The sequence below is a fragment of the Ceratotherium simum genome, chromosome 3 (assembly GCF_057802395.1).
Source record: "Ceratotherium simum simum isolate JZ-2026a chromosome 3, ASM5780239v1, whole genome shotgun sequence".
Lineage (NCBI taxonomy): Eukaryota > Metazoa > Chordata > Mammalia > Perissodactyla > Rhinocerotidae > Ceratotherium > Ceratotherium simum.
In genome coordinates, this window is record NC_141902.1 from 60,939,116 (window position 1) to 60,959,665 (window position 20,550).

Below are 20,550 nucleotides of genomic sequence, written 5' to 3' on the forward strand. Positions count from 1 at the left end.
TGCTAAAATCTCAGGATTTAACTGTATATGCTGTTCAAAGCCTGTAGGCAGAGGTCACCTCCCAGCAAATTTGTGAAATACAGGCCAAGTTAATCTTAATACTGTCAGGCTCCAGAGGCCGCCCCGTGTAGGGAACACTTAGTTGTTTTTACTTTTAAATTACATTATCTAATTCTTTACAAATAATATTTTTTAAAATTTTTTCTATAAAAGGGATATATACTGTAAGATTATCATTAGGCCTAAAAGCTGAAAATCAGGGCCATGTAATTTTTGTGGGCACCACTGAGCTAGCCCACAAAATTCACCAAGTCTCATATTATTTCTGTGATTGAGCGTCCAATTTGCCTTTATGATTTTTGTTATTCAGAACAAAAGGTAAAATATGATAAATTATAAAGCTCCTTACTAGCAAGGAGGAAGCACACCTGTTCGTCAAGAACCACAGCATCTCCTGGCTCTAGATTTTTAAAAATGTTCTACAACTGGCTTTATATAGGAGTCCTTTGGTTGACATAATGGTCAGTGTTCCCTTATGCCTGATGAAAGCCCTAACCTGTCAACACTTCAAAAGGCAGTGAAGTTGAACAGAAAGAGCATCGGTTGTCAAGGTACAGACTGTGGACTATGGGCAGTTAATCCCCCTGAGGGATTTGCCTACAGTCCTTAGGTTCATCATTTCTGTAATGAATGGGCATAGACTTGAAGATCTTTATGGTGTCTTCCTAATTATGATCAGAATCAAAACTAACATTCATTAGGTCCTAGTATATGCCAAGCATTGCGCTAAATACTACAGACACGGTATCTCTAAGATTCACCACAATCTGGTGAGGTAGGTTTTATTATGCCCATTTTACAGATGAGGAAAAGGAAGTTCAGAGAATTGAAGCTATTTGCCCAGAGTCTCACAAGACATGGCAAATGCAGGATCTGAGCCCAAGTCCATCTGCCAAAGCCCGGGCTCTTTCCTCCTGCTCTAAATAGGCACAGTCCACGTGAGCAGATCCTTTCATCTACTCCATGCTTTTCCCACCAGGAGGCGTGGTCGAAGCATACCCACCTGCAGAAAGTATCACCAACCTGACGGTGGACATGCTGATAGAGCCCAACGGAGAGATCAGGGTGCTGTCCACGGGGGACCAGTTTCATGCCGAAGGCCCCTTCATCTCCTCCGGTACCACCATGCCTCAGACCTCAGTGGATCCCCAAGTTCTCTGTTCTTTGTGCCTCCAGATTGGAAATGCTTGTAAAATGAGAAATGTGGTTGGTTACTTTTCTATAGACCTGGTGACTTTTATTGATCCGAGGACGATGGAACAGCAGGTAAGTTGATTTGATGCCACGTGAAATACTAAAATATATAAAGACTCCATACCGTCCACATCTATGCAACAGGGAATCTGAAGGAGCTTCTAAGATTCACTGCTCCTCGGATAAGCTGACTCTGTAAATTCCACCAGTACTCAGTCCATGCCAATCCATGTGAGACCAGACTTTATGTCTGGAAAAACTGGACCAGGGTCTTCTCATTTGGGTACAGTTGAAGTTTCAATAACTGTAACTCATCCCATAGAGCTCTGTCGAGTGGGCCTCAATTATGCCCATTAGTGCTCTGCTGTGTCTTATCATGAGACTATTTTATGCCATCCGGGGATCAAACCTGTGTAGTCCTGTTCTTAAACAAAACATCAATCACTAGAAAGGAGTTAAGAGTCCTTGTTTCTGTTCCTTTTCTTATCAGCAGTTCACCAGCAACTTAGGTTTTCAAGTTTTAAAAAATATATTGGGAAATATTCCATAAATATAAAAAGGTCTAAATAATAATATAATAAACATCACGTGCCCACACCCAGCCTAAGAAATAAAGTAGTGCCAGTACCATCTCCAGTTCTGTGGACTCCTTGCCGATCCTCCCCGCAAGGTCCCTCCTCCTCCCAGAGGTAACCACTGTCTTACACTTGGGGCTTTGATTCCCTTCCGTGTCTTTACACTTTCACTACACGTGGATGTACTCACAAATAACATATAGTTTCATTTTGCATGTTTTTAAACTTTCTATAGATCGTAACAACCTATGTGTTATTATTCTACAACACCCTTTTATTTATTCAGTATTTCAGCTGTGAGAGTCTTCATTTGAGCCTGTGTGGCTCTGATGTATAATATTCCAGAGAAATAAGTTTTAACCTTTTTTGCTTTGCTTCCCCCCCGCCATTATAATGTTTAAATTCACTACTACTTCACAAGAGCCATTTTTTAAAATGCTCGGTTCCTCCTCTCTTAGTGTTGGGTGACCAGATCTTTGTCTAAAAGGAAGTGGCCTGCCCACCCCCGCCCCCGACATCCTCTGGCCACCAACATTGTAAATATACTTTGGTTGCTTTATATTCATTACTCTGAGTTTTACAATTCTCCATTTCAGTCAGATGGTGATTTCCAAGCGAGAGTTTATGTTTTGGGCAGTTCTCAGCTTGGTCAATAATCATCTTCCATTTGCCTTCCTGGGTCCTCCATGGGCTTTACATTCCTTTCTCAGGCCTGCGTGCTGAGAGAGACAGGATGCACTGAAGTGCAGTCAGGAATCCACCCAGGCTGGAGGGAGGACAGAGGCAGTGCCCTCTGGTGAAAGAGGCGGGTGGCAGGGAAGCGGGGGAGGCTGCCCTCCTCAAACGCTTGTCGTGAGAAAGAAGGATTACATCTGTGACCCCTGGGGCAGCAGGGAGGAGGGAACTGTGGGGACAGCTGACTTGTATTCGAGCACGGTATAGGGAGAATTGCATGCGGTAGCACAAGGGATCTTCTCCAAACCCAGAGGGGGTCCTGTCCCTGGGCTTACCACCCTTCCAGGCTCCAGGATAAAGGTCCCACCCTTCACTTGGCTGGTCCCATGTGCCTTGCCAGCCTTTTCTCACTCTAACTCCCCCTCTTCTCTTCTCCAGCCTCATCGGCCTCTCTCAGTCCCCCTTTCTCATCATACTACCTCCTGCCACAGGGCCTTTACACATGCTGCCTCTCAGCCTGAAATGCTCTTAGCTCTTTTTTTTTACCCAGTTAACCCCCTTCCCATACATCATACTTCAGCTCAAGCCACACTTTCTTAGGGAAGCCTTTGCTGACCTCCCTGACAAAGTCAAGCTCCCCTGTTTCAGGTCCTCATATCATCATGTACCTCTCCTTCACACCACTTACCTCAGTTACAAGTTTAAACTCGTTTACAAGGTTATCTGTTAAAGCTGTCTCCCCCTGAGAAGATGTACTATGTCTCTTTTTGCTCCCCACTCAATTCTCAGCACCATCTCTGCCCTGGCACAAAATAGGTGTTCAGTAAATATTTGTTGAAAGAATAAATGAATGAACAATAGAGGTATTCTAGCAGATGGTGGATGGTGGTGGCAAAGCTTTTAGAGAAGAAACTCAGACATTAGTTGGATGGATGGGATAGATAAATATTACCCCAGGATTCTGTGATTTGACCATTCTATGACTTCTCCTTGCCCCTTGCTGTTAATGCTTGAGTATATGGCCATTTGTGTTACCATTTTCAGTAGAACATTGAGGAAGTTCTCAGTGAGCACACCAAAGGGTACTTCTACCTTGGCAAAAGAAGTACATTAGCTCTCTGTATATAATAGATTATTTGCAAAATCATTGGCATGTTCTTTAGCCATTTTGCAAGTAATATCACTAGGGAAAGCACTTCAATTTCTTTTCTAATTGGCATGCTTTGTGGGGCCTCTGAAGAGACTGGCATATGATCAACTTCTCATTTTTGCCAGTCTAACAGGGAAAAAAATGTTATATTGTTTTCCTCAGTATTTCTTTGATTATTAGTAATGATGAACATCTTTTCATCATTTTGTTTGTTGTTTGTTGGCCATTTATATAGCTTGTCTTAATTGCCTTACCATATCTTTTGCCCCTTTTAAGTTGGACTGTAATACAAATGTTAATTTGTAGAAGCTCTTCTATGTAAGGAACTCTTATCCTTTGACTGTTATATATGTGGAAACATCTTCACCCTGATTGTCATTTGTGGCTTTTTTCTCTTTTCTCCAGCCATGTTTCTCCACCATAAAATCACTATTTTTTTCTTTGTAATTGATTAGTAATATTTTTGGGGAAGGTACTCCAAGAGTAAACCAATATCTTATTCCTAATCAAATTTCTACCCACAAAACTTAGCATCCATTGCCTACTTTCTCCTGAATCAACCACCGCTATGATAGTAATTTTCTATTTCCATCATTCTTTCTACATTTATTAGTTGGCAATCTACCGCAAGGAAGAGTTTTTCCTTCTCCGTCTTTCATTTATATGTGTATGCGTGTAGGTATCTGTACCAGTTTGAACTAGTGCGTTTCTATTCTCTTCAGTCAGCTGTATTTTGACACCTTCATCATTTTGATGCTTAAATTGCCCCAGACTTGGCTAGTGGGAGACCCTTCAGGGTGGCTCTTGTGTCCTTTTGATGTGTCCCCATCATTCTTCGAGCATTGTCTTGCTTTCTAGAACAAAGAGATGTTCTAGAGTCATCTTACACTTTCCTCACCCCAGACCTAGGATCACCCCAAGAGCCTTAGGTCCTTTCAATGAAGGATGGTATTAAGATCTGGGCTCTTAGTACTCTCAGTGCTGCTGGAGGGTCATGGCTTCCGGTCTCTCTCAGTAAGTAGACAGAGCGAGGAAATACATGTATCATATATGTACAATACACACACACAAGCATATACACATACATATACCTATATACATACATATATACATGCATGCATCTGTAGCTATTTCTATATCTATCAGTGTATATATTCTAAAACATGCATTCTTGCCAATATTTCTAATTCCAATCTAATACCTCAAGATTCTTTCCAAACTTCCCCTTTCCCCACTTAAAAATAAATACCTTCTCCAACAGTGAGAAACTTGAGCCTCTTTATCCTCGATATATTTACTTATTTACTCAATCAATTTATTTATTTGCTCAATGTAACCCATCTCCCAACCAAGCCTGCCGTGTTCCTTGCGTGCCGCATCTGTGCCCCACCCTGCCCTCCGGTACTTGGATACCAGATCCTATCATTCGTGTTTTAGCTTTATTTGTAATGCTCTTCATCACGCTAAAGTTTCAAATCATCAAATCTAGCTTTTTTTCTAAATTACTGTATTACTTTGAGCTTATCACTTTCTTTCTCTCATCCCCAGTTTCCTCAGCTATAAAATGAGTAGGTTAGCTTGTTTGACTTCTGAGGAACCTTCCAGTTCAAAAATTATTTATTTCAATAACACTTTCATAGTACTTATTTTTATATTCAAAATTTAATAGTAATAATAATAGTAAGACTCCATTTGTTAGAAATTATCACAAGGAAATAATCACAAAGATTTATGTACACATATATTAATCACAACATTATTAAGGATAGGAAAAAATTTCAAATAGCTGAAATTCCAATAACAGAGAATTTGTCAAGCAAATTATGATACATCAATAGAATTGAATACTATGAAAACCGTAAAACTTGTGTTTTTGAGTAATATTTAACAGGAAACTGTTCATAGAATAATGGAAAGGTAAAACCCATCTTACAAAGCCATATATGCCATATGATAATTTTATAAAAAGAAAAAAAATATTTGTATGCAGAGCAAAGATAACCTAAAGAAATACACTAAGATGTTACAAGTCATTATTTCTGAATGGAGGATTGAGGGTGTGATAGGCAGAGTAACGGCATCCCGCAAAGATGTCCATGTCCTAACCCCTGAAACCTGTGACTGTTACTATTCATGGTAACATGTATATGTGATTAATTTAAGGCTCTTGAGATGGGAAGATCGTCCTGGATTATCCAGGTGGCGAATGTAGTCACAAGGGTCCTGCTGGCTTTGAAAATGGAGGAAGTGACCCTGAGCCAATGAATGCAGACAGCCCCTAGGAGCTGGAAAAGGCAAGGAAACAGATTCTCCTCTAGAGCCTCCAGGAAGAATGAAGCCCTGCTGACATTTGATTTTAGCCCAGTGAGGCTTCTGACTTCTGACTCTTTAAGCCACTAAGTTTATGGCAATTTGTTACAGCAGCAATAGGAAACTAATACAGAGAGTGATTTCTGTTTTGTTCTTTGTGCTTTCTGCACTTGATTTTTAAAAGCAAGCATGCTTTGTATTTGTAATCCAAAAAAATGAACAATGTTAATCGCAAATTTGCATAGAATATTACAGTTTACAAAGCCCTTTCACATGCATGATATTACTCACATACAAACATGTCTTGCAGTAGACATGGGAGGCAGAAAACTGAGGTGACTGCGTCCATCTCAAATTCTTGCCCTCTGACCCCAGCTGGGCTCCATAACTTATCCTGCTGCCATAGTAAGAGCAAAGCGGACCGGGAACCAAAGAAAAGTAAATAAAATGACAATGTGCACCAAGGACAGGCCCACAGTTGTGAATCAACTCCAGATAACAGTGTGAGAAATCCTGTCCAGACTTCAGGAGATGAGAGCCAGGTTCTAGGGTAGCAGAATGGAGGAACAGTTTTGGAATTGTAGGGTTTAAATATTGGGAACATCAGGCAGAACACAGGATCATTTGGGAATAGAAGGAAAAGAGCCAGTCCCTGGGAAATGGAGCTGGGAGGAGAATAGTGCAAAACCTCTCCTGCCAGTGGACATATGTCCAAGATTCCGGTACCCTAGGAATGTGGAAATTCCAGGCTTCCCAAGACTCTGTGCAGAATATATGGAGCTACATGGTAGCCACGTTGGAAACCTGGCTTTCCTACGTGAGGATGAAGGGAGGGCTCTGCCCCATGTTACCCTGGAGGGATCCAATCCTTAAACAAAGAGCAGCACAAGCTATTTCCACACCCCGATGGGTCCTGGAGCCAGGGCCCCTGAGGGGCAGAATCTAGCGGGTTCCAGGAGGAGCATGAAGCACCTACCAAAGGCCTTGGATTGAGGACAGACCAACATGTTCATTGAAAAATACCTTCTGAGGGCCTACTCTGGCCATGTGCTAGATTCTGGGAACAGAGATAATAAACAAGACATGTTCCCTGTCACGAGGAAGCTTATTTCACATCTGTCATCCAATTTCATCTTTCATCTGATATACATGCACACAATTGTTTTGTACTCTTACTGGTTCTTAGTCATAAATATTGCCTCCATGAGATTTCTAAATCCTCTAGAAAGCACTGGACCTTGTATTTTTTTGCCTCCTCGTGATGTCTGACATAATGATAGTCACATGATAGCCGGTTGATCGATGGACTTTTGGAACTTCTAGAAGATCCAGATCTGTTGGGCTGGCTTATTCACTTCTGAGAAATTCTAAAAGCAAGAACAAGTGTTTATTGAGCATCTATTATGTACAAGCCATTATGGTAGGTGCTAGAGAGGCTGCAAAAATGCAAAAGATGTGGAAGTGCCTGCCCTTAGGGAGTTCACAATCTATCTGCGGAGACAGACTTGAAAAATGAGTTACAAGAAAAATCTCAAGCGACAGCTACACAGAACAATAAAGAGAGACATCGAAAAGGTAATGTCAGTTTAACTGCCGTCTGTCTGAAGCACTCAAGAAAGGTTTTTACAGAGTGGGTGGGATTTGAGCTGAAAGAGAATTAGGATTTGAAGGAGGGTAAGAAGTGGGAAAGATGCTGTGAAGGGTGGTGGTAGAAAAGCAGAAAACACATCTAGGTAAAAATGATGATCTAAGTCTTACAAACATCATATCTGACTTGCCTCATATAAATATGCATTTATATATCATTCTCCAGCTCCTTTTCTTTATATAAAAGTCGCTAAACAAAAGATTTGCAAAGGTGCTTTCTCTTGAAATTCCCAGATTAAAAACTTCTTTGTTTTTAGATAGTTGTGAACTCTTGAAATAACTATCTCTGTTATGAACATTGATAGTTATTACTTTTCTAAAACAAAAAAAAAAGAAAGGAAATGCAATCTTTAAGAAAAGAGTTCCGATGAAAAAACGGCTGCAGGCAACCAGCGATGGCCTGTCTTGGATGCATAAGCTTCAAAAGGAAATGAGACTTGTTACAAAGTACGAATTGTGAGGAAAGACAAAAATGGAGACCCTGATGTAGGTCAGAGAATATCTCATATATTCTGAAAACTATTTCTCAGAGTTTCTGAATAGAAATATATAAGCCTAGAACAGAAAAAAAGAGATCGCTGAAAATATTTTCATCAAGATGGGTAACGGGTTCCAGCCCCAGTCTTTGCACTAACCAATTGTAATACTTTAGACAACTCACTGGACCTCTCTGAGCCTCATTTTTTCATTGACAAATGGTGAATTCCTGCCCTCCTTCCCACAGGATGTTCTGAGAGGCTGAGCAGATATAAGGTGCTGTTCTTATTAAATCAAACGGCATAATCACATGTAAAGCTGTCACTCGAGCCCTCAGCAGGTCCTCAAACTGTGAGTGGAATCGGAATTGAATTAGCATTCTTTTTAAAAGTCAGTGAGCATTATCATCATCTCAAAGTGATATATAAGCATCAAAAATGAATACACTTATTTCAGAGAGTGGAAAAACCAAGGTCTACAGCAACATCATAATTCCTTCTTATTCATTGCTGTATACCCAGCACCTAGCACCATGTCTAGCATATAATAGATCCGCAATAAATATTTATTAAATGAATGAATGAATACCTCTCTCTGAGTCCCCCTCTTGTACTCTCATTTGCAAGATCTCCCTATCTCTGTTTTCAAGATATACAAGGTATTCACCAAGGGAGCCCAATGAGATTTACTTTTTCTCTTTAGGGAAGGTATTTTATTTATATATAAGAAGGTTAACAGTATATATCTAAATTAAAATTTAATAGGCCTTTGGTATAAACAGAAGTGCCTATTATTCAGTGTTTTTAAATGCTATAATAGGCACCTTGTTAATCCCAAGTTAATACCTAGTGAAGGGAAAATAGATCCCAAAGGGTTTTGAAGTATTAAAGACTTGTCTCTTTAAAAGGTCTGTGTCTTTGTGTCAATGAAACAGACCTGTAATATACAACTAATAATAATGATGATGGTGATGATGATGACTTCTATAATAAACACAAAGGCAACGATGACAATAAATTTTACAGTGAAAATTACAATTCTGTTTCTTAACACTGATAGTGCAGGTAAACTAGTGGCCAACTTAGCTATATATATTATTACCAGGTGACTGTCCTTAAATATTGGGTTAACCCCTCACATTGTAAACCTTAACCTTCAGAAAGATTGAACTCAAGCTTAACATGGGTAGAACTTTGGTTGGTCTACATATAATAAGCCCGGTTGTTCTGTTTACATCTAGTCATCCTACCCAGGACGTCTTCAGATACCCACTCTCATCATGGAGATCCTTGTTTCCTTTCGAATGAAACCCAGACACTTCTCTCTGGACACTGAGGTCTCTAACTAACTTTAATCACCAGAAACATCGCCAGGGCAGGGCAAGTCTGGGCACTCACACTGCATCCTGGACCTTTCAGGAGGTGCCACAGTTCTGCAGGACTCAGGAGAGCAGCAGGCAGGGGAAAGGAAAAGGCTCCCTGCTCCTGCAAGGATAGACCAGAAGATCCTCCACACGGATCTGTTTACAGCTTGTCCCAAGCATCACAAAAATGAAGCTGAGTGGCCCTTTCCTACTTCCAGCTGTCACCTGAGTCAAGACCGTTTGTGTGATAAATTTTCCTTTGCAAAGTTGTCCTTAACATTCATTTTAACTTAATTCTACCTGTACCATACTGTTGGGGTGACAACGTACAGGGTAATTTGCTCTAGGACTTACCTATAGCTTAAAACAGCCTTGAACCACCCCCCTCCCACCACGTGGCACTAATCGCTTTTCTCATTGATCATGTCCAAAGTACTCTCCAGGACAAGCAAGCTGACCTGCTTGGTGGCGCCCATCTTCCATAAATGCCTTCTCATCCCGCCTCCCACATGCCACCTTCAATCCTATAACTTGCCTTTCCTTTCTTTTCTGTTAGTATACAACTTCCGTTCTTTTAAACATGTTTCAAAATCCAACTCCTCATGGAAACCCACCTTAACTAATCCTACTTCAACTGCCACTTCATTCTCTAGCTTCTCAGAGCTGAAGTATAGTACTGATGGCCAGAGTAATTATCAACAATATTAACTATTTATTGAATTTTTGTCAAGTATCAGGCACTCTGTTATGTATTTTACATGTAGCATTCCTAATCTTCACACCCTGAGAAGTGAGTATTATTATCCCTAATTTAAAAATGAGGAAACTGAGGCCAGGGTGAGGTGTTCAAGGTCACACAGCTGCTAAGTGGCAAATCCAGGGTTTAAACCCTGACTTAGCTGGCTGCCAAGCCCATGCTCTTTCTCTTGAAGCAGATGCTCACTGTGGTACTGCATTGAATTGATGATGACTTCCTTTGTAAGTCTCTCTCCCCTCCTCACCCACCATCACCGAAGAAAATGTGTGTTCTCTTGTATATCCTCAATGTGCTTGTGGGATTGAGTTGAACAGCTTAAATCCAGAAAATACATCTCCTATGTTTTTTTTAATATATTCCATCCTTGTGCTCAGCACATAAGGTAATCATTAAATGTTAATGACTAAGCGAAATGGAATAAAATCAGTGTTGTGGTAGCCATTTTTAAGCTTTAAGAGTTTAAATGAGCAAGCCCAGACACAGCAACCACAGCTGGGAGCGCCATATTGCCATTAAGCCAGAAGGTGGATTCACGGGATGGGAACATTGAAAACAGACACCACAAGAATGGTTAAGTCAGTTTTCTAAACCACTTTCTACAAGTAGCTACTGCTTCCCCCCCTTAATAATTTCACAATGATTAGCCTGCTAGGTGAAAAATCCCAGGCAAAAACCTGAGTGTCAGAGGAGTTTAGAATAACTACTAAGTTTGGGCCAAGGTCGGAGGTGATGTGAACAACAGGTAGAGTCATTCCCATCTAGCTGGTCAAAAATGTAAGAAAACTGTCATCTAGATTATTATGGGCTTTATCTTTCAGGATAAATGCTTTTGTTCTTATCATTAGAATGATGAAATGAAATCTCACATTCCAACACATATGGATATCAAAATGTGTATTTGGTGAGGAATAGTGTCATATGCTACCAATTTCTGCTTCCTTTTGCTTTCTTTCCTCATAGCACGAAATTTCCTACTTTTTGCCAAAACCTTACTATGTAGCTTTTTAACTTAATTAAATATATAGGCAATTACTGACACCATCTGTCTTCATGGAAAAAGAACAAGAAGTGACACAAAAGACTGAGACTCTGAAGGGAATATTTAGCAAACAAAACTATACTACAGTAATATTTATTTTTAGGAACACTTATGTTATTTTAAATCATTTATGTTTTTTAGAAATAATGAATTTAAGCTATATTTAAAATGTGGTGGCTTTGGCATGATTTTTTAAACAGAAAATATCAAGTAATCCATTGCTTTTTCAGTAAAACAAAAACTTAAACATGCCGTTGAACATCTGTTACTAGTACAGTCTAACACAGCACTTAAAATCCTTTAAAATCCCTGAAAACCTTTATAAAGTTACATGAATCTTTTGCATAAATAGAAGTTTTAACAATATGTATATTCCTTTAAACATATATTTTGCTTTCTTAAACATAAGATCCATTGTGTTGCCTGTTGTTCCAAGACCTTGTAAATAAATAAATGAAATGGGTTCCCTTTTTGAGAACGTTGGTCTTCCCATATTATGGCACATTCCTAGCCCACACTAGAGTACCTACTTATTTATGTCTGTTTTTTAACCTTTTTAGATTTCTGCACAAATGTCTCAATATGTAAATAATATCAAACCAACCCATTGAAACTCGATCAGGCTAAGTCAGGAACCGATACAAAATACAAGTCCAAATAAAATAACAAAATTCACCTCCCATAGGGAGAACATAGGCAGGAAATACAGAGGAATTATAGAGAAAAGAGTCACATATGGCTCCAAGAAGAATATGGAATTGGCAGTTACCACCAAAGAGGACAACTGGGTTCTCGTGCAGCAATCCCCTGAACGGGAAGGAGCAGGTTTTGAAACCCATGTGGCAACAATTAAGTGCCCCACCCTCCATAAATAGAATTGTGCAGGATGAGAGGCTCAGTATAAAGAAGACACTTTGCAAAGAAATAACTATAAAACTTCTATTCATATTAAAGACTCATGGTATACCAAAGAACATGCTAGCTCAAGTTTGGGAGGGAAAACATCAATGTCTGTATTTTGTATTTTTTATTCATTTATTGATGAAGGAATTACAAAGAAAGTAATTTCACAATTATTTTCTACAAATTGCCTTGAAGACTCTGTATAAAATGCTTATCAAATACAAGTAGAGCTAAAACTAAGAATTTACAGTTATCTGCCATGACTTAAGAACCTTCCAGTGTATCCTCCTGAGAGTAGCTACATATTAAGAAACAGGGCACTGAATTTTAGAAGAAGAGATGGGGAGAAGGAGGGAAGAAAGAGGAAGGAAGAAAGGAAATACCTCCCTTGATGCTGTTTCTTTCATTTGCTAGAAATTGAACCTAGGGACAAATGGTATTAGTAACAAGCAGCCTCTGGGTGAAGCTTGGTGGAACAGAGGCCTAACATAGCAGCAGAGCCCCGGCAGGTCAGCCAGGCTGAAGAACACTTATTCAGATGAAACTACAGGGTGATTTGCAGTCAGCAGCTACTCAATTGGAATTTTTCCCAGAGCCCTAAAGCTCTACCCATACATTTCTGGAAAGTACCACAGGACTTTATTGATCACAGGTAGGAACCTTGGCTTTTTGCCTACACTGAAGGACAATATTTCTTTGTCTTTATACAGCTCTTTTATTATAGGCTGTCAAAGGGCTTTACCAACAAATAATGGGGAGGGTGAGGCAGAAAGGTGTCAAGTGACTTGCCCAAAGTCCCACAGTGAATCACAGGCCTTCCTCTGGTTTCAGAACCAGCTAGTCAGTGGGGAGTTTCTGGATGTGGCTGCAGCATCGTGGTGCTCTGTCTCATTCTACCAAGCATTTGTTTCCCTTGCCAGGTGGAGAGTACTCTCCCAAGACTGAGCACGGGAGAGAAAATCTAGACCTCAGAGTTAGGCAAACCTAGATCTTAATCCTAGCCCTGCTGCTTAGCTGTGGAACCTGGGAATGTCTGGGTTCTTTGAGCTCCACTTCCATTTCTATAAAATGGGGATGTTAATATCTACCTCACAAGGTTGTTGTGAGGATGACGTGAGAAAATACCAGAGGGCATTGTACCTGATAGACCTTTAACGTACATTACTTTCCCTTCTTCTTTCCTTCCCCAAGTCTCCCTCCTAGCGTCTGTCCTCCACGTGGTCAAATAGGCAGCTTTCTAAATATTGCTGCCATCAAAAAAGATGGCGTGTTGGCCTGATAGGGTGCTGAATCTTTCAAACTCCAGAGTCTATAGACAACAAAAGCAAAGACGTGGAATCCAGATTTATCTCTCAGATAGCCAAATCCAAAAGGTTCCATTACGACAAACGTGTTACCTGGCACTCAGCCCTCTACTGTCACCAAATTAGTCAGGATTTATTGGATTATTGGGTTAACTTGGTGGGGATGAGGAAGTGTCATGTGGAGGGCATAGGGCTTGGGGGAGCCCCTACCACAGAAGGCAGGCTGAGGTGCTGGGAGACCCCTGGCATGAGCAACGGGAGGGAAGAGGGGAAGTGGACGTGGCTAGGACAAAGCTTTGCTGTGTCACGTGTCCCCTTGCCTGACCAGGCCTGCCTGTCTTCTGGATTTGACCACGCCCAGGCCTGCTCAGTGCAGGAGGTGATATAAAATGAAAGCCTGCAGTGGGGAGTAGGAGGAAGTGTACTTACTGCCTTTTAGAAAGTAACACTGTGTCCTCAGAGCTGACTGAGTCCTTTTGACAGACGCTGACATATCATCCCTTCCAGCCCATGACTGCTTATTGAGCCCCAGGTGTTAACCCTTGCTGGGCACTAGTTTGCTTTAGTGTCTGTAGCAGTTATTTTTTACCCACATACAGAAAAGCTTTTTAAGGTAGAGACTTGAAGAATACCTAGAATAAAGTCAGAGGGCAGTTTGGGAGGTGGTTTATCACAGGCTCCCTCATTCAGTCATCACTTACACACTCAACTAGATTCAAACAAGTGGCCATACAAATTGTGTAGGCGTCCTTCCTAGAATGGGTCTCCTGGAGACTGGGGTGTGTGTGTGTGTCTGTGTGTGTAACAGCTTCACTGAGATATCACATAACATAAAATTCACCCTTTTAAAGTGTACACTTGAGTGGTTTTTAGTATATTCACGGAGTTATACAACCATCACCATTTTCTAATGTTAGACCATTTCCTTTACCCCCAAAAGAAACCCTGTACCCATTAGAAATCATTCCCCATACCCTTTTTCCCTCAGCCACTGGAAACCATTTTCTGCTTCTATGGATTTCCCTATTCTGGACATTTCATATAAATGGGATCATACAATTGGTGATCTGATTGTAACTGGCTTCTTTCACTTAACATAATGTTTTCAAGGTTCATCCATGTTGTCACATGTATCAATACTTCATTCCTTTTAATGGCTGAATAATAGTCCGTTGTGGATAGCCCACATTTTGTTTATCTATTCATCAGTTGCTGGACATTGGGTTGCTTCCACTTTTTCACTGTTATGAAGAATGTTGCTATGAACACTCATTTACAAGTTTGTGTGTGAACACATTTTCATTTCTCTTGGTTATATACCTAGGAATAGAACTGATGGGTCATATGGCAACTCAAAGTTTAACTTTTAAGGAACTGCCAAACTGATTTTTAAAGTGGCTGCACCATTTTACAACCTCACCAGCAATGTATGAGGGTTCCAATATTTCCCTAGCTTTGCCAATACTTGTTAATGTCTTCTTTATTTCAGCCACCCTTGTGAGTGTGAGTGGTATCTCTCCTGTCTATGTTTTAAAGGGAAGATTTTTTCCCTATGTTATCTAATTGAATCATCCAACAAAGATTTATTGCACACACTAATATCAGGAGTGCTATGCTAGGTGTTGTGCAGAATGCAGAGACGAATAAGCAAAGTCCCTGCTCTCGGTCTCATTCTCCTCTCTAGGAATTTCTCAAATGTAAGCAAACTTGCCTTGCACTTGAAATCAAGAGCTCTGAGCTCTGGTCTGAACTCTGCTCCTCACCAGGTCTCTTCCCCTCTTAGAGCCTCATGCCTGGGGCGTGAGGGGGCTGGACTAGACCAACTTCAAGGCCACAGCTCTGACAGCCCATGTTTCCCACCTACGTATTCTGCAACTGGGGTGGTTCTTTATAAAAAATTCTGGTTTACTGGAACTGTCAAGGAAACTGGGAGGAAAAGGCAAACTCTGCTGCCAGCTCATTGCACTGACGGGGTCGGGGCTGCGTGCTCACCCTCGTCTCACTTTGCACAACGGTCTTCCACATCCACAAGGACTGGGCGCAGGAATCCTCCCTGATGGGAGCTACAGAGCAAGAGCTTTCTGCTTTGAAAATTCACGCCTTTTGGAGATTATTTGTAGTAACTTTCAAGGAACACTTCTCAACTAAGCAAATCGTTCACCAGCCCTGACATTTATAGCATGAAAATTAAAAGAGATAACTATCAACAGCATGAGATTATTAGATTGAATTGCCATGAAAGAAGCATATACAATTACTAGTCCTAGAAACCTGCAATAGGTTATAAAAATTGGGTTTTCATGTTTGTTACAGTTTAGTGCTTAACATCAGAATAAGAAAATAGGCTTCCAAAAATTCATGATAAAAAAGAAAAAAGAAATGAGTACATAATTCTGCACTTTAAGAATACAAATAATATCAGTTAGGCCATCAGTCTTGAAAGTAATAGAGGGAGGATCATAAATTTACAGAGGTAGTAGAAGAAACAGAAGGAAGCAGAGAAAGCAAAAGTATATTAAAAGATTTGTGGGTTTTTAAAATAAAAGTTAAAAACAAATATAACGATGATGCAGGTTTAAATTTCAATATTTTTCATTTTGGACCCCCAAGTTAATTTTGAACGTAGTTCCTGCACATCCTGAAAGAATTTCCAAAGTCACAGAGAAGCTTCTGGTACTAGAAAGAAATTGGGCTACTAATGCTGGTAGTTAGGTGTCACGGAAAGAGCTGGACCAGAAATCAGGAAACTCGGGCTTTTTTTTTTTTTTTTTTTTAATTTTTTGTTTATTGCTGTAACATTGGTTTATAACATTGTAAAAATTTCAGGTGTACATCATTGTACTTCTATTTCTGCATGGACTACATCATGTTCACCACCAAAATACTAATTACAACCCATCACCACACACATGTACCGAATTATCCCTTTCACCCTCCTCCCTCCCCCCTTCCCCTCTGGTAACCACCAATCCAATCTCTGTCCCTATGTATTTGAAACTCGGGCTTTGATCCCAGCTCTTCCCCTGACTGTGGGACCTGAGTGAGTGAGTTCACCCCTCAGAGTCCTCGTCCATAACATGAGGTGGGAGTGATGTAGGTCATTTTAAGTTGGCCAGAACAGATTAAGACCTCTCTGGGCCCTGAGTATTTTTAGGTTTTTTTTGGTTTTTTTTTCCCCTTTTCTCCCCAAAGCCCCAGTAAATAGTTGTATGTCATAGTTGCACATCCCTCTAGTTGCTGTAGGTGGGACGCCACCTCAGCATGGCCGGAGAAGCAGTGCGTCGGTGCGCGCCCGGGATCCGAACCCGGGCCACCAGTAGCAGAGCGCACACATTTAATCACTAAGCCACGGGGCCGGCCCCTGAGTATTTTTAGTTTTAAAGAATCAAATGTGTTAAAATGCACTGTCATAGAATACGATTTAGACGTAACTAAGAGTGGTGTTGCATTTAATTGACATATTGAATTTTTAAATATTTTTAAAACATTTATTGTTATTTTGCCGTTTGCTTTTCATATTTGAGAGCCAGTGACATTTTTTTGTTCAGAATCCAAACATTCTGAAGGCCTCTGAAAATTGTGGAGACCCTAGGCACAGCCCCACAGACTCCAAAGGCTCATATAAGGCAATATCCAGGTGAGTGGTACAGAGAACGGATGCTCTAGTTGCTCAGAGACAGCCTCGTGGAGCTGTGATTTAAATCGTGCCCAGAAGGACAAACAGGATTAATAGAAACAGAGGGGAAGGCCTCCAAGATGAGTACTAAGAGTCTCAGCTGTTGATCAGGGCTGGCGAGCGCCCCAGGCAGCCCTCACAGCAGTTCTCCTTCGCCTCTCAGAGACTGGGCCATCCCAGCAGCCGCCACTAGGTGGCAACATGCCAAGAGGCTGCAGTCCCCTCTGCCTGTCTGTGGATTTTTTTAAGTAATACAAACAATTCTTACCAAATATCATAATCACATTAATATTTTACTAACTGAAGATTCTTACAGTGCGTACCACCTTCTTTAAAATTAAGTATCAAGTGTGTTGTTTACCACAATGAAGAGCTTGATACTGTCTGGTGAGGATCAAAATGGGAAGAGATGTCACTTATTAGCTGCCTAAGAAAGTATGTTCTCTGTATGATAGCTGGAATTCTGGAGACTGTTTTTAAACAGCACCTGAGACGAGGTAAATGTGCACCCCGTCTTTGAGAAGCAGGCAAGAATGCCGAAGTCAAGAGCCAAGCAGGCGAGTTCTTATACCTGCTCCCGGCAGTCACATGGGAAAGAAGTCGGGGTCCAAGATAGAGACCATCACAGACAGGTCTGTGTTAATAGACAAGGAACCTGAGGCCCAGAGAGGAGAAGGAAGTTAGGATCACAGAGACAGTAAAGGGCAAGGCCAACACTCCCAGCGAGGTCCTGTAACTCTGGTCCAGGGCCCTTTCCACTCCAGCGAAGCAACTTACCTCCCTCAAAGCACAGGCCTCTCCAGTCCCCATTACCCTCAAGCTGCTGTCACTTCTTTTCCTCTGCCAATCTGCCCCTATCCTTCTCAACCTTATTTCATCTCAGCCTAAACATGGTGAGAATGTCCCTTAGGGAAGGGCTTAGGTCCGACAGACTTCACCTCTCCCCAGCCACAGAGAGCCTTGAGCCTGAATGTGACAGCAGAGGAAAAGATGCCTCCCTACCAGGGGCTGATTCTGCTCTATCCCTACAACCCAGCCAAGCATATCCTCTGGATTTCTCAGCTGAGAGAGGAGAAGAGGTGCCTGAGATCTCATCCCATCCTCCAGAACATCATTCAACAAAGGCATTTCAAATTTAACACGCCCAAACCTGAGATCTTGATTTTACCCTTTAAACTATTTCTCTAGTGGTCTGCCCCACTCCATAAATGGTAATTCCATCCTTCCATTTTCTCAGGGTGAAATTCTTGGAGACATCCTGACTCCTCTCTTTCTCTCATAGCCTGTATGCAACCCACCAATAAGTCTTTTAGGTTCTAGTTTTGAAACGTATCTATAATATGACTACTTCTCCCACCCTCTACTGTGACCATGCTGGCCCAGCCACCGTCGTCTCTCACCCAGATTATTGCAGTAGCCCCTAACTGGCCTCCCTGTTTCCACCCTTGCCCTCTCTTGGGTTCTTCTCCCCACCACAACCAGAGTAAACCTTTAAAAATATGAGTTAGATCATGGTGGTCCTCTGCTCAACACTTTGCAGTGGATTCCCCACCTCCACGGTTGTAGGTAGGAAGTAAGCCCTTGGGTCTGTATTTAGGCAAACCAGTAAGGACAGAGCGAACCTTGGCCTACCCACGGCTGTACTGCTCAGCAAGCAGAGTTGCTGGGCACGTAGCCTGGCCTCTACAGCTCAGCCATAGCTCTGGGGACCCACGGCTGAAGGTTTGGTCTCACTCTGGAAAGAATCAAGTGGTCCGATGGTGGTTTCCTGTCGGATTGGGACTGTGAATAAAGACATGAACGTTGGCAGGGAGGTGGTGCACACTTCCCTCAGCCAAAACGGGAGCTGAGGAGAGTGGGCTGTGCGTCACACGCTGCACACTGATGCCATCTCTGTGGTGGGTGAAGTCTCAGGGCCGCATCTCTCAGTTGCCTTGGTTAGAGGATCTGCCTTTTAAACAATTCTGCATAAGTGAGAAATCATCACAATTCTCAGTTAGCTCCATAGACACATCTGGAGGCAACTGAGGGAGGGTCCACCAGGACTTTTATCCCCAGAGATTAGTCAAGGAAATTGTGGCCCCGAGAGGTGACTTGCCGAGGATCACAGATATTTGTCTCAGATCCTGTACCGTGAGCTGGGCCTTTAGCAAGTCTCTTATCCTTCTGGAGCCTCGGGGGGGTTCTCCTTATCAAAAAGTGAAAAAAGAAGATGATGGAGAAGAAAAGAGAACCCAGAGATGGGTGTGCAAAACATCTATGGATTCTTGAAGCTCTGAAATTTTATGAGTCTTCAATAAATGTTATTTGCTCTATAAACTCGTCTCTCAGTCCCATACCTACCCTGATGCCCGTAAGAGAAGGTTGGCAAGACCAAACTCTTTGCTACAGAACTTTATTTGCACTTGAAGGCAGTTGCAGAATGTAGGGCCTGAGCACATCTGCCCACATCTGCATGCTCTGCCACCCATCCATCCTTCCTGTCAAAGGAAAGAGGCAGAAGCAGCAGGGGTGAGCAGGTGGCCTCCATCTGCCTGGAACACCTAAGGCAAAAAGGGTTCAGTCCTGGGCTCTCTCCCACACCTCCCCATACAGAAGCGTGTTGTTACCTTTTCATCCCAAAGCTTGCTGCCCAAACAGGACCCAGAGCCTGGGAACAGAACAATTCTGGGCAAGCTCGCCTCTGCCTGACCCTGTCTTCTGGTTCTCACATGCTTGTTTAAAGGTCGGTGGTGATGTTGCAGTTTCCTGGTTTGCCTTCTGCCTGTGTTCCGCCCGCTCTGCCCCAGGTCTCCGATGCAGCTGCAGTGAGCAGGGCAGTGGAGAGCTGGCGCCTCTGCAGTACTTCCCCCTCCCCACCCCTACTGGCCCTGCCCCTGCTCAAGTTGCAATGGACTTTTTTGTAACTAATCTGATAGAAATAGAATGTAAGCCACAAATGTAAGCCACGTGGGTAATTTTTAATTTTCTAGCAGCCTCATTTAAAAAGTAACCAAAAAAAGATGAACATAACTTTAATAATGTTTTATTTAACCCACCATAACCAAAATATTATCATTCAACATGTAATCAGTATAAAATATTATTAAGGAGAATTTCACATTCTTTTTTACCTCCACAGTCTCCAAAATCTGGTGTCGTTAGGTATTTATATAGCACATCTCAATTTGAACCATCCACATTTCAAGTTCTCAAGAGCCACAGTGGCTAGCAGCCACCATATTAGATAGTGCCAATCTAGAATATACATGCAAGTCTATATACAACTGCACTTACCATAATTCTGCTACTATTAACAATGGACTGTTAACATTTTGTTATATTCTCATCTGGTCTTTTCTGTGTATAATACTAGTTTTGCAAGCTGAAGTCATATGGCCTATAGGACTTTATATCCTGCTCTTGCTCTTTTGTGTATCT

General features: G+C 41.6%; 1 protein-coding gene across 1 annotated transcript in view; it reads left to right on the forward strand.

Moving 5' to 3' along the window:
* Positions 1-20,550, forward strand: part of IQCH (IQ motif containing H) — a 195,093-nt gene that overhangs the window by 144,556 nt on the left and 29,987 nt on the right. Inside the window, 1 exon segment of the mRNA XM_014780852.2 lies at positions 1,040-1,326. Coding sequence (XP_014636338.2) covers positions 1,040-1,326 — 287 coding nt within the window.